At 43.3% G+C, this 13,134-nt stretch overlaps 1 protein-coding gene across 7 annotated transcripts in view; it reads right to left on the minus strand.

Moving 5' to 3' along the window:
* Positions 1 to 13,134, minus strand: part of Cep152 (centrosomal protein 152) — an 88,655-nt gene that overhangs the window by 65,625 nt on the left and 9,896 nt on the right. For 4 of the 7 annotated variants that reach the window (XM_052724342.1, XM_052724339.1, XM_052724337.1 and 1 more), the window contains exons 7-10: positions 12,361 to 12,504; positions 10,907 to 11,046; positions 8,036 to 8,236; positions 2,414 to 2,561 (exon numbers count right to left, since the gene is read on the minus strand). In XM_052724342.1, coding sequence (XP_052580302.1) covers positions 2,414 to 2,561; positions 8,036 to 8,236; positions 10,907 to 11,046; positions 12,361 to 12,504 — 633 coding nt within the window. The remainder of the gene's footprint in view (positions 1 to 2,413; positions 2,562 to 8,035; positions 8,237 to 10,906; positions 11,047 to 12,360; positions 12,505 to 13,134) is intronic. The other 3 variants (XM_052724340.1, XM_052724338.1, XM_052724341.1) reach the window with 2 other exon arrangements.

Consider the following 13,134-nt stretch of genomic DNA (forward strand, 5'->3'; position numbering starts at 1 on the left):
AAAGAGCTAAACAGTCAACAGCAAGGCAGGAGAAAGGATAGGCAGGGCTGGCAGGCAGAGAATAAATAGGAGGAGAAATCTGGGAAGAAAAGACCAAGGAGCGAGAAGAGAAGGAAAGGAGAACATCAGGGCCAGCCACCCAGCTATATAGCCAACCACGGAATAAGAAGTAAAGAAAAGTATATGGAATAGAGAAAGATAAAAGCCCAGAGGCAAAAGTAGATGAGATAATTTAAGAAAATCTGGCTAGAAACAAGCCAAGCTAAGGCCAGGCATTCATAAGTAAGAATAAACCTCTGTGTGATTTATTTGGGAGCTGGATGGTGGACCCTCCAAAGAGTAAGAGCCAAAGAGCCAAAAGAGTGAGAGTAAAAAACAACCAACAACAATGTGTAACTGAAAGGAGACCAAGCACCACATCTACAAACCCGGGATCCACCGAGGCGCAAGGTGGAGTCTGCTTCACTGTTGACTTTAGAGCCATGTAGACAGGGAGCCATGGGAGACCTTAGAGACCTAAGTCTGGCCCACGTGTTTCTGAGATTTATACTCAAGGAGCTCAAGGCCTGGGCAACTGGAACATCGGACCCTGTGAGCCCAGTCAGCCACAAGCAGTTGTGAGCCCCATGGGTGCTGTGAACTGGACCCTTGTCCTCTGCAGGAGCAGGAAGTGCTCTTCACCTCTGAGCCATTTCTCCATCCCCAACAAACTAATACTCTAAATGTACTAGGAGAGATTCTAGTGCAGAGGGTCATTTGAGGGTTTCCTTAAATGAAAACAGGCCTCTCAGAAATAACTGAGGGAAGCCAGGCGGTGGTGGCGCACGCCTTTAATCCCAGCACTCAGGAGGCAGAGCCAGGCGGATCTCTGTGAGTTCAAGGCCAGCCTGGTCTACAGATCGAGATCCAGGACAGGCACCAAAACTACATGGAGAAACCCTGTCTCGAAAAATCAAAAAAAAAAAAAAGGAAAGAAAATCCTACTTTCAAAGCCTTTAATAGCCAAGGAAAAGACTCACCAGGTCATGGCAAGGGCAAATGGATCTGTAGCCAGGCAGGGTTGGAGGAGAGCCTAAACAGGAAGGGTCCAAATCTGGTCCCTCAGCAAACACACATCCATAGGCAGCCTTTCACTTCAGTACTTTCACAGTATGATTAAACTACATTCCTACACACTGTCCCAATCGTCTAACTAGTTCATATGCCAAAATGTGACTTGTACCTTAGTTAATAAAAAAAATTGATTTTGTCAACCAGAAATTAGGATGATTTAGTCTGTTCAACAGTCTGCGTATCAACATTGACATTTAATTGCCTTTAACATCATCTTATAAAAATAATAATTAAAAGTATCACTACCATGAAAAGCATCAGAAGCATGTCTCAAATACCACAGAGGCCACACTAGAAATCTTAACAGTGACAAAAATTTAACTCGCTGTCCAGGTAAGTAACTGACCCATGGTGAGGGGATGAAAAACTGAAGGTAAACAAAATGACAATTATTTAATCAAATACTGGGTCTAAAATGGCAAATACAGTGAGATCTTATAATCAAAGATGGCTGAGACAGAACCTCGTCTTTGGGAGCAGAGCCCTGCCTGGCATGTGCGGTCCTTTCCTCCGCAGGAAGCAGGTTCAGGCATCACAGCCCAGGTTTCTCAGAGGAAGAGTGCTGGCGATTTTTATTTGGAATGTACACTTGTTTGGATTTTTCCAGATTGTGTAACAAAAAGAAACCCTTTAACAGGAACTGCACATATAATCCTCGCTAAAGGAATCCGTCACTGGTGGACTTCTGTCTCCTCTGGCTTTGTATAGTTTGGGATCTGGGCTGGTGAGACGGCTCAGTGGGGAAAAGCTCTTGAAATTCGTGTCATGAAGTGGTGGCAAGACAACGTGAGTGTGAGTTCCAGACCATGAAGGTTGTCCTCTGTCCTACAACCATGGCATGCAGCGCAAGCCCACACACCCACACACATGATAACAGGAATCCAGCTATGTTCTGTACTGTTGTGAAATATTCCTTTACACTGTGTGAAGATGTGTCACTGTGATTAGTTTAATTAGGAGTTGAATGGCCATTAGCTAGGCAGGAAGAGATTGGGCAGGACTTCTGGGGACAAAGATTTCAGAGAGGAGGAAAGGCAGAGTCGCCAGCCAGATGTGAAAGACAGGAGGGCAGTACAGAGTAAAGGTAACCGAGCCACGTAGAAGAATGTAGATTACAAAATATGGGTTAATTTAAGTTATAAGAACTAGCTGACAACAAGCCTAAGCTAAGGTCAAGCTTTCATAATTAATAAGAAGTCTCCATGTCATTATTTGTGAGCTGGTGGTCCTGAAGAACAAGTTTGCTTTCCCGGTACACGTATCCCAGTAGCCTCTGTGGGACCCTCCACAAGACACGCACCTGACTGCAGCAGGTGGGCACACTGCTTCTGACTGTCCTCTAGACTTCTCGTCAGCCTGTTAATGAGCTCAGTCTTCTCTAATTTGACAGCTTCGTGATTCCTCTCCAGCTGCTGCACGTGATCCTTTAAACGAGCGCAAACGCTTTCCTAAACCGAAGTCAACAAGTCATTTTCACAATCAGTTTTAGTAGAAATTAAAGTGTCCAACGTAAAATCATCACCTGGTAGTGTGATCTCTTGTACAGGGTTGACCTGTTCACATGTGACCTGAGGGGAGGCCCAGCTAACAATGGACATCTGTAAGATACTGTTATTCTAAAGTCAGATTTTACTCATGCCAAAGGAAATATATTACAGTCCTGTTTGCATTTTATGCTGTGTTAATGCATATATACAAATGCAGGCAAACCACTTTGAGTCACAGAATCCGTATCCTCAGACAAGGAAACAGATGAACACATGGAAACTCTATTCTGAGCAGCCAAAGGCTCATTCGGTTCAGGGCAGCCAAAAATAATCTGTCCCTCCTCCAAGTTCCTTTTCAATTTGACCTGTTTCTCTTACATTCCTCTTCCTACCTTTTACACATCTTATTTCCCTTGTCTCCTGAAGGCATCTCTTCAGCATGTTATGCATACCAAGCATTATAATGAATACTTGAAAAATTAATGACAAAAAAAAAAGACATGGTAATTGTTTGGTGTGACTGTATGAGGATATATAAAAAATATACACTGGGGGACAAGGATCTGTGTTGCCTACATACATACATGGAGAAAGAAAGGTACTGTGCAAATATTTCTCCACAAAGAAAACATATTTGGAAATAAGAAAGCATGGGAATTTGAAGAAACCATCACTGTAACAATCATCACTTCTCACCTAAAAGCCACTCGGGCTGAATGTCACTCAAAGCATGGACGAGGCAGGAGAATCAGTGTAGCTAGCAACCGTCTTAAACTTCCTGAGAAGCCCTAAGAAAACCATTAGCAAGAGCTCTGAAGTAAGAACACGTGGGCCTTTGGAACCAGATTCCCCAGCACAGCCTAAATCTCGGCAACCCTCTCGACATGAATACAGGGATGCCCAAATGCAAAAGATCTGGGCGTGTCCCCGTGCAAAGGAAAGGGCTCTCTCTGAAGGCTCTCGCTTTGCTTTAAAATCCTGTGAATTTTCTATGTCATAGTGCAGCTGTGTTTGCTTTAAATTTTTTCTACCAAATTTTTAGCAAAATGAAGCTTCTGGAAAGCAGTCCCTGTTTGTTTAGTGCTGCAAACTTCTTGGCATGCTGCTGCTGTTTCCCAGGCCAGCTTGGGAAGCACAGCTCTAAGGAGCTGGTATATCATGGCTGACGCACTATGGAGCTAACAGGAACGCAGTACGAATGCTTGTCGTGAAAGGGTGGCGAGACCCTCCAGTTGCTAGTCTAGAGGTCCCAACAGTTTTGAATTGTTACAATGTTGTACATACAGTCTTTTCTACATTGAAAATCTGATGTTTAAGGAATGCATTAAGTTAATAATATGCTATAACCATGTATTTCTCAAATTGCACTAGGTACACAGACATTAAAAAAGCTCTGCTGTGTTAGGGTCGCGCCTCCTGTTACATGCAATTAGCAGTCTCTGTGTGGAATGCTCTTTCAAAATACAACTAATACCCATCCGTGATTTTTTTTTTTTAAAGATTTATTTATTTATTATTATACAATGTTCTGTTTGCATGTATTTCTGCAGGCCAGAAGAGGGCACCAGATCTCATTACAGAGGGTTGTGAGCCACCATGTGGGTGCTGGGAATTGAACTCAGGACCTCTGGAAGAGCAGTCAGTGCTCTTAACCTCTGAGCCATCTCTCCAGCCCTCCATCCGTGATTTAAAAGAAAAATAAGTCTTAAGAACTTTCTCAAAAAACCAAAAAAAAACTTTCTCAATTTTTCTTTAAAAGGAGAAAGAAATCTAAATCTAGCATATTTAACAGGAAAACCTGAAGCTTTCCCACAAAGATGAGGACTAGGGAAGGGATGTCCCTTCTTGCCTTTGAGCAGCATGTTGGAAGTTCTCGCCAATGAACTACGGTAAGAAAATGAAACAGAAGGAATACAAACTACAGAGAACAGAGTAAATCTCTTTGTCTATCAATGATACAATCTCCTACACGGAAAATCGGAAGGAGGGAACCTACTAAAACTAATAAGCAATTGCACAAGAGTTGTGGTGTGTGCTAATAGGGGAAATCACCCTCCCATACACCACAATGTGCAAGTAGAACTTGAAATTTAAAGAAGCCATGTCATTACAACGCCACTCCAAAACGAGGGTCTTTAGCAGAAACGTAAAACATTTATAAGATCTAGTTGGACAAAACTACAACACTCTGAAGAAATCAATAAAGACCTATATAACTGTAACCACTCTATGTTTACAACGGGAACACTCAGTATCATCAAGATACCACTTGCTCCCAAAGAGACCTACAGAGTCTGTGTACTCTCAGCATGCCAGCAAGCTACTTTGTGTCAACAAACTGAGTATCTTAAGTTTATATGAAGGGTTCCACACATCGCCACTACAGTGAGAGCGTGTTGAGAATGAAGGAACACTAATCACAGAGGGCAGGAGGAGGTGAAGTCGTGGGAGATTCTTTATCTTTCACTTCTGATGTAAACCTGCCTTTGGTAGCACTCTTCCAAAGGAATACCAGCTGGATTATAAAATACAGATTGGTACAAGTACTGCGGAGCCAATTGATAACACGTTTACAAAGGGGAGACCATAAAAAACACCCCACGGTGGGGATAAGCCACAGTAAATACAGCTCAGGTTTGGAACCTGAAGTCCACTCGGCACAGACCAAGGTTCGGTTCTATCTTCAGTCTGAGGTCCCTCTTCTCAAGTGGTGATGGCAGGCATGGGGACAGGTAAGAAGCCAGAGGCACAGGCTCCAACTCCTTCCCTGTCCTGTGATAACACAGGCTGGAGGGGACTGGTGGTACTAGAGTGGGAAGATCCAGGGAGGGTGTCCTGAGAACCGTTTTCGGGTCTGCCACATCTGTACCAACCGTTCCTACAAGAAAGGGTTCCGAACACACCAGGAATCCTCCCACCCCTCCCAGTGAGACAGTGTCAAGGCAGCGGAGGCAAAGCTCGCCAAACACTCCACGGGAGCTGACAGACTCCATTTTCCTAAATCTGCCAAGTACCACCACCAACGGCTATAATACCACTGTGTTTGATACCAAAGGCAATATGAATAAATAAACATTTTAAAGTAAAATAAGAACTGTCTTCTAACTATATAGAAGGTCACTGAGATGTATAGACTTTGGGTCTGCTTAATTTTGGTGTGTGATTTTTTTTATAATAAAGTTTATTTAAAAATTAGATAAATAAAAATTCTTTAGACAATTGGCAAAAAAAAAAGGTAAAATAGCAAAAAAACCCTGTACCCCAAATTCTAGTTAATTTCTATAAAGCAGACTCTTCAATGGTTGGGCATAGCCTTTATCTTTTCCCATCCCTAGAAACCATTATGATCAAATTCACAATAGTTTTCATGTAAAAGGGAAAAAATATAAATAAATTGAACAAAACACATAAATACACATAAAAATAAAATGGACTGGGGATGAGTTGGAAGAATGCTGGCCAAACATGCACCAAACATGAAGCATAGTACATGCCCCACAACCCCAGCATCACACTAACAGAGCATGGTGGTGCATGCCCACAACCCCAGCATCACACTAACAGAGCATGGTGGAGCATACCCACAACCCCAGCATCACACTAACAGAGCATGGTGGAGCATGCCCACAACCCTAGCATCACACTAACAGAGCATGGTGGTGCATGCCCACAACCCTAGCATCACACTAACAGAGCATGGTGGTGCATGCCCACAACCCCAGCACTCAGGCAGCAATGTCAGGAGGATCCAAAGTTTAAAGTCACCCTTAGCTACTTAGCAAGTTTGAGGACAGCTTGGGCTACGTGAGACTGGGTCATAAAGCATATATATATATATATATATATATATATATATATATATATATATATATATATATATATATATATATATATATATATATATATATATATATATATATATATATATATATAAAATAGAAACAATAATGAAGTAAAATGTCACACAAACAATTATTCTGCCATACTAGGTCTACCAAACGTGGGAAAAGGCAGGTCGGCCATGGAAGTCAGAGATAGATAACCCAAATCAGAGTGAACTTCGGGTGTGGGAGGTTTGTCATACCCTCACCTTAGTTTCTTCTCCTTTTCTCTTGGGTTAAATTAGTTCTTAAACTATAGTAGGAAAAATTCATTCTGAAGCTGTATTGATTCAACCTCAGGTTCTGGACACAAGGCAAGTAACCCTGCCATTTGACGCACTCTGAGCTTTCAATACTCACTCCTTGGATACAATTACAAAAGTCGACTGTGAAATAAGCTGGAGCTTAGGATCACAAGCAGTTTGTTTAGATCAGACTTTCTTCCCTATTTTATACATTATATGGAATGAGTGTCCAGCATGGGAAACATTTCAATTCTGGAAAATCTGAAAACCCATATATGTATGTTGGAATAAGACTCAAGATTAAACACGAAATTTACTTAATGTTGTTATTGTCTTAGTCAGGGTTTCCACCGCTGTGATGAAACACCATGACCAAAGCAACTTGGAGAGGAAATGGTTTACACTTATTGGCTGACACTTTCACATCACTGTTCACCATCAAAGGAAGTCAGGGAAGGAACTCAAACAGGGCAGGAGCCTGGAGGCAAGAGCTGACGCAGAGGCCATGGAGGAGTGCTGCTTGCTCCTCATGGCTTGCTCAGCCTGTTTTCTTATAGAATCCAGGACCGCCAGCCCAGGGGTAGCCCCACCCACAATGGGCTGAGCCCTCCTCCATCAATCACTGATTTTAAAAATGCCTACAGGCTTGCCTGCAGCCTGACCTTATAGAGGCATTTTTCTCAAGTGAGGTTCCTTCCTCTCAGATGACTCTAGCTATGTCAAGTTGACATAAAAACTAGCCAAGACATATATATACATAATACACTCAGTCCAAAGATTTTTCTTATACTGTGACCTAGAGGTTTGGTATAAAATTTTCTATTTGAAGCATCTGTCAGCCATCAGAATACTGGACTCCAGATAGCCAATTTCTATTCTCAAAAGAACCATTACTCTACACTCTTTAAGGAGAGGCAAATGTCCAGAGACCTACAAAAGGCTGCTGGGTCAACCCCAGGTTCTGGTCTGTGGCGGTACACCCATTCCTTTCAGTTGGCATTTACTCTTCAAGAATATGAATATGTATAAACATTATAAAAACTAAAGTTTGACTAGCACTCTGAGGTCTGAGAAGGTACCAATCGATCCTGCAGGAAAAGTACCCAAGATTAGGGTTTCAGATATATTCATGATTCAAAAAAAAAAGTGTTTTTTGGTTTTTTTTTTTTGTGTGTGTGGGGGGGGGTTCAGTTACAATTTTATACCTATCATTAGCAGCAAAATTTCTAACTGGGGGACCACAAAATATCAGTTACAAAAAATAACCAGCTTTACTCAATGGATAGTTGCTCATTAGGAGTCACCTGACCTGCTCCTGAAGTTCAGTTCGGGTCGCATCCAAATTCTTCTGTAAGGATAGCACCTGCTCTTCGTACTTCTGTGTGAGGCCCGTGACAATGCTCTCGTGCTGTTCCCGGGCTCGCTGAAGGGATTCAGAATGATGGAGCTCCACCAGCTGCTGTTTTAGGCTCTCCAGAGTGACTTCAGTGGTTCTGGCCTTCTTGGTCAACTAGCAAACACACACAGGGTAGCCATGTAGACAGCATCTTAACTCTGCTCTTTAAGACTGTCCCCAGCTGCTACTCACACGCCCACGGTTGCTAGGAACAATTCCTCACTGAAAACTAGACTGCACAGTACCCGCAGAGGGCACATGAGGAGTCTGAAGAGCAGTGGTCCTACTGCACATCAGTCCCGGCACTGTTTGCATGGCTCCATGAGCAAAGGGAGGGCCACCCAATTGTAGGGTCACAGAAAAATGTGTTGCTCCTTCAAAGACTGCAAACCTACAAATGGTCACTTACTAAATAAAAAGATTTTTGGTTTTCTTTTTTGAGACAGGATCCCAGTGTCTGCCCAGGCTGGTTTCAAATTCCCAGGCTAAGTGATCACCTTTCCTCAGCCCCCTGAGTGGCTAGGACTACAAGCGCATGCCACCACATTCCAGCATCAAGAGTTCTGAAAACAAAGCTGATACTGTGGGTAACATCACAACCCACAGATGGTTTCCCAATGCCCTAAATCTGTGATTATGCAGGCTTTACAGCAATCAATAAATAAATAAATGTGAAGTTATAGATAGGATTACAGTTACTAATCAAATAACGTTAAAATAAGGAGACTCAAAAAAATTGAGGAAACTCTGAAGGAAATTATTTGGATCAAGATCTTTACACTCTCAGCATTTGTCAATAACTGACTTTATGACCTTGGGCAAGTAATTTGCCATTCTAAGACCTGCTTCACACATGCATAAAATGGTAAAGTATAGTGCCTTCCCAATCAGAATTCCAATTAGATTTTTGTTTTATAAAACGTTAACATTGATTTACAAAATCAAAAGAAAAAAAGTGAGGGAAATTTTCAAAATATTTTGAATGGGGACAAGCCTTGTTTGCCAATTTTAAAATACACCTGTGGTGATATTGTGTTTCCCAATATATCGTGCATCCTAATAAACGTATCTGGGGTCAGAGAACAGAACAGCCGCTAGATAGACACAGAGGCCAGAAAATACTGGCACACATGCCTTTAATCCTAGCATTCTGGAGGCAGAGATCCATCCAGATCTCTGCGAGTTCAAAGCCACACTGGAAACAGCCAGGCATGGTGACTCACGCCTTTAATCCCAGGAAGTGATGGCAGAAAGCAGAAAGGTATATAAGGCATGAGGACCAGGAACTAGATCCTGGTTAAGCTTTTAGGCTTTTGAGCAGCAGTTCAGCTGAGATCCATTTGGATGAGGACACAGAGGCTTTCAGTCTGAGGAAACAGGATCAGCTGAGGAACTGGCAAGGTGAGGTTAGCTGTGGCTGGTTCTGTTTCTCTGATCTTTCAGCATTCACCCCAATACCTGGCTCTGCGTTTGTTTTTATTAATAAGACCTTCTAACAATTCGTGCTACATACACCACAAAGCCACCACCATGACAGTATTCAAACAGAAACAGAAAAATACGTAAGAGAAAAGAAAATATGCGCATGTTAAGTTTCATCTCAACCAGCACTCAATCAGCACACACTGACCACCAACTGTACGCCAACTACTGGCCTAAATGGCTACAGGCATGAGGCTAGCCCAATGATGCCTTCGAGGTATTCTTCGTCTTTTATAAGAAAGTAATTCTCCTGAGGAAAGAGACTCGGGGTAAAAGCTATAAGCAGGAGTTGGCAAGTCAGATGGCAAGAGCCATGGAATAGGCATTCCCAAGAAGAGGCAGTGTGCGCGGGCATACAAACAAGACAGGAGGGAAGACATGACCCACGGACAGAAGGTCACCTTGTCCCACAGGTAAGGTAGGTCATGCAAAGCCTTTAAGTAAAGAATAACAAAATTAGAACTATATTCTGGCAATATTATCCAGGTGGCCATAATTTGCAGGAACAGTAAAACTAGAGGAGCTAAGAGACTTGAAGGAAGAACATGATGCTCCAAAAGGACAGATACTGTATCCACGGAGAACTGCCACCTCCCCCTGGCACCCACGGAGAACTGCCACCTCCCCCTGGTACCCACGGAGAACTGCCACCTCCCCCTGGTATCCACGGAGAACTGCCACCTCCCCCTGGTATCCACGGAGAACTGCCACCTCCCCCTGGTATCCACGGAGAACTGCCACTTCCCCCTGGTACCCACGGAGAACTGCCACCTCCTCCTGGTACCCACGGAGAACGGCCACCTCCTCCTGGTACCCACGGAGAACGGCCACCTCCTCCTGGTACCCATGGAGAACTGCCACCTCCCCCTGGTGCCCACGGAGAACTCCCACTTCCCCCTGATACCAATGGAGAACTGCCACCTCCCCCTGGTACCCACGGAGGAGAACAGAGGATCCCAGGTAGCAGGACGTGTGTCACACGAAGTTCTTCTGAATGTAGTCTTCTACAAACTAAAAGGTTTTTGTTCTTTTAATTCTATGTATTTGTTTGTTTGTTTGTTTGTTTAATCTGTGAGTGTTTTGCCTACATGTATGTCTGTGAGCCACACATGCCTGGTGCCCACAGAGGCCAGAAGAGGGGTTGGAACCCTGGGACAGAAGATTGTAGCAAGTTGTAGCAAGCTGCTATGTGGATGCTGGGAACCGAACCCTGGTCCTCTGAAGAGTGGCCAGTGCTCTTGGCTGCTGAGTCACGGCTCAGTCCCCAAACTGAAGTTCTGTTGAATAAAGGTAAAAGCTTACCTTTTCTTCACTGACTTTGAATGCTTGGATCTGGGTCTCTAGCGCTTTTATCTGTGCCTCAAGCTGGATCTCCCTTTCCTTTCCATTCTGAAAGAGTTTCTGGGATTCCCGAAGGCTGAGGGTCAAGCCATCCTTCTCATCTGGAGCATGAAAGATATTTACATAAATACTGTCACTGTTGTGGGACCATAACTGTCACAACCTCTATGATATCTATATCTGAATGAAATTCAATTCAGAAAAATGAGTTTTAGTTGCTTCAGAGAAAAACAAAAAACAAAAAAAAATTTTTTTTTAATTAACACCCAAATTACTTCAAAGAACCTTCACCACAAAGATTCCCAATACTTCCAGCATCTGCTCACTTAAGAAGCTTCACAGGCTGGGCGGCGGTGGTGGCGCACGCCTTTAATCCCAGCACTTGGGAGGCAGAGGCAGGCGGATCTCTGTGAGTTCGAGGCCAGCCTGGTCTACAGAGCGAGATCCAGGAAAGGCGCAAAGCTACAGAGAGAAACCCTGTCTCGAAAAGCCAAAAAAAAAAAAGAAGCAGCTTCACAGATACAAGCTTGTGCCAATCAAAATGGTTCCCTAGAGCAGGTCATAGTTGGACACAGCTGTGATCCCAGTACTCAGAGGACTACCCAGTGAGAAGTACTGATCCCAGTACTCAGAGGACTACACAGTGAGAAGTACTGATCCCAGTACTCAGAGGACTACCCAGTGAGAAGTATTGATCCCAGTACTCAGAGGACTACTCAGTGAGAAGTACTGATCCCAGTACTCAAGAGGACCACACAGTGAGACCCTCACTCACAAAACAAGGCATCTGGGACTAATCACTCCTTCACATCCTTGTAAGGAACTCTTGAATCCCCCAGTCTTCGGTCCTTCCGTAACATTTCACAAATTCTTCTCTCCAAAAAGATCTTGTGAGCATCACAGATAGAGCTTTTGTTTCACGACCAGTTACATTTGAAATGGGATGGAATGCAGTCATAAAATTATTCCACAAATGGAGTAACACTACAGCTGGAGCACAGAACAAGCAATCAGACCTGCTCTGTGTCCTCCAGATGATTACACAGAAATGACAACAAGGGTCCCTAAGTTCTACTGCACCGCAAACCACACATGTCAGCTCTAAGGGAAGCGGTACCAAGGTAACGATGTAAGGCCGTCAGCAGTTCAATAACGCCCACACTCTCTGAATCTAACACCTGGGAAGCGGGGGTGTCAACAAAATGAGAGGAAAGGAAAAAAGAAAATGCCTGGTCACAGAAGTCTTGCCAGGGCTTGGGATCTGCTCCGACTCACGTGAGCCCTCTGCCCAGCTCAAATGAGGGTACTAGAAATGAAAAGTACAAGAAGCTAGAACAGAATAAAATGAATTTTTTAGAAACCAACTGCCCAGCTCTCGTGCGGCAGAAAAGGCCCCAAGCCAGCGGCCACCTCACCTTGGATTATTAGAAGCTGGTGGTTCAGATACCGAATCTGGCGTTCACTGTCATTCAGCTTTTCAACTAAGCTGTCCAGTTGTCTCTCCTTCGCTTTGTTAAGAACCTGGAGTTGAATAATATGTATATTTTCTGCAGAGTCTGCTTTGGAATTAGAGACAATTTATTAGATAAAAACACACTAAAATATAAGTCTGTGATCAGCTAGGGTAGTGTATTTCAAGCTCTTTAAACAACTTGTGAATTATCATGAAATCAATTCAGTGGATTACAACTAACATCTTTTTGAATATGAAGACAGATTACACAGAATGTATCAGAGAGCATCGTGTAGTGAGAACATGCATTTTGTTTAGCTTTGGTTGCATTTACATGAATGGACTACACAGGACAAACTCCACACTTTCCTAGGGGTCACCACCAGGAAAGGAGGAATGTCTCTGGGTTCAGGTTAAACACTGACTCACTATCAATGTAGACAACTAACACGCAGCTGCGACAGAGAAAAGTGCTCTCGTCGAACCAGGGCCAAACGCAAGCGCAGGAGCTGCTGTCACACTGTCTGAAAGGGACACTGCCAGGCACACTTGTCAAAGCACCCTTTAGCAGAAGGGTAAATACATTGTGTTATGTTTACCCTGGCATATGATGGCTATATTCCTTAACTAATAAAGAGAGGAGTGAACGCTGACATCTTCATCAGAAACAAAGTTATTGTAGAAAATGTTTAGATTGGAGGGAGAAGAAAATTGGCAGGTATAAGAAGAATAACAC

Source organism: Peromyscus californicus, unplaced genomic scaffold (genome assembly GCF_007827085.1).
Source record: "Peromyscus californicus insignis strain IS unplaced genomic scaffold, ASM782708v3 Scaffold_7__1_contigs__length_154581171, whole genome shotgun sequence".
Lineage (NCBI taxonomy): Eukaryota > Metazoa > Chordata > Mammalia > Rodentia > Cricetidae > Peromyscus > Peromyscus californicus.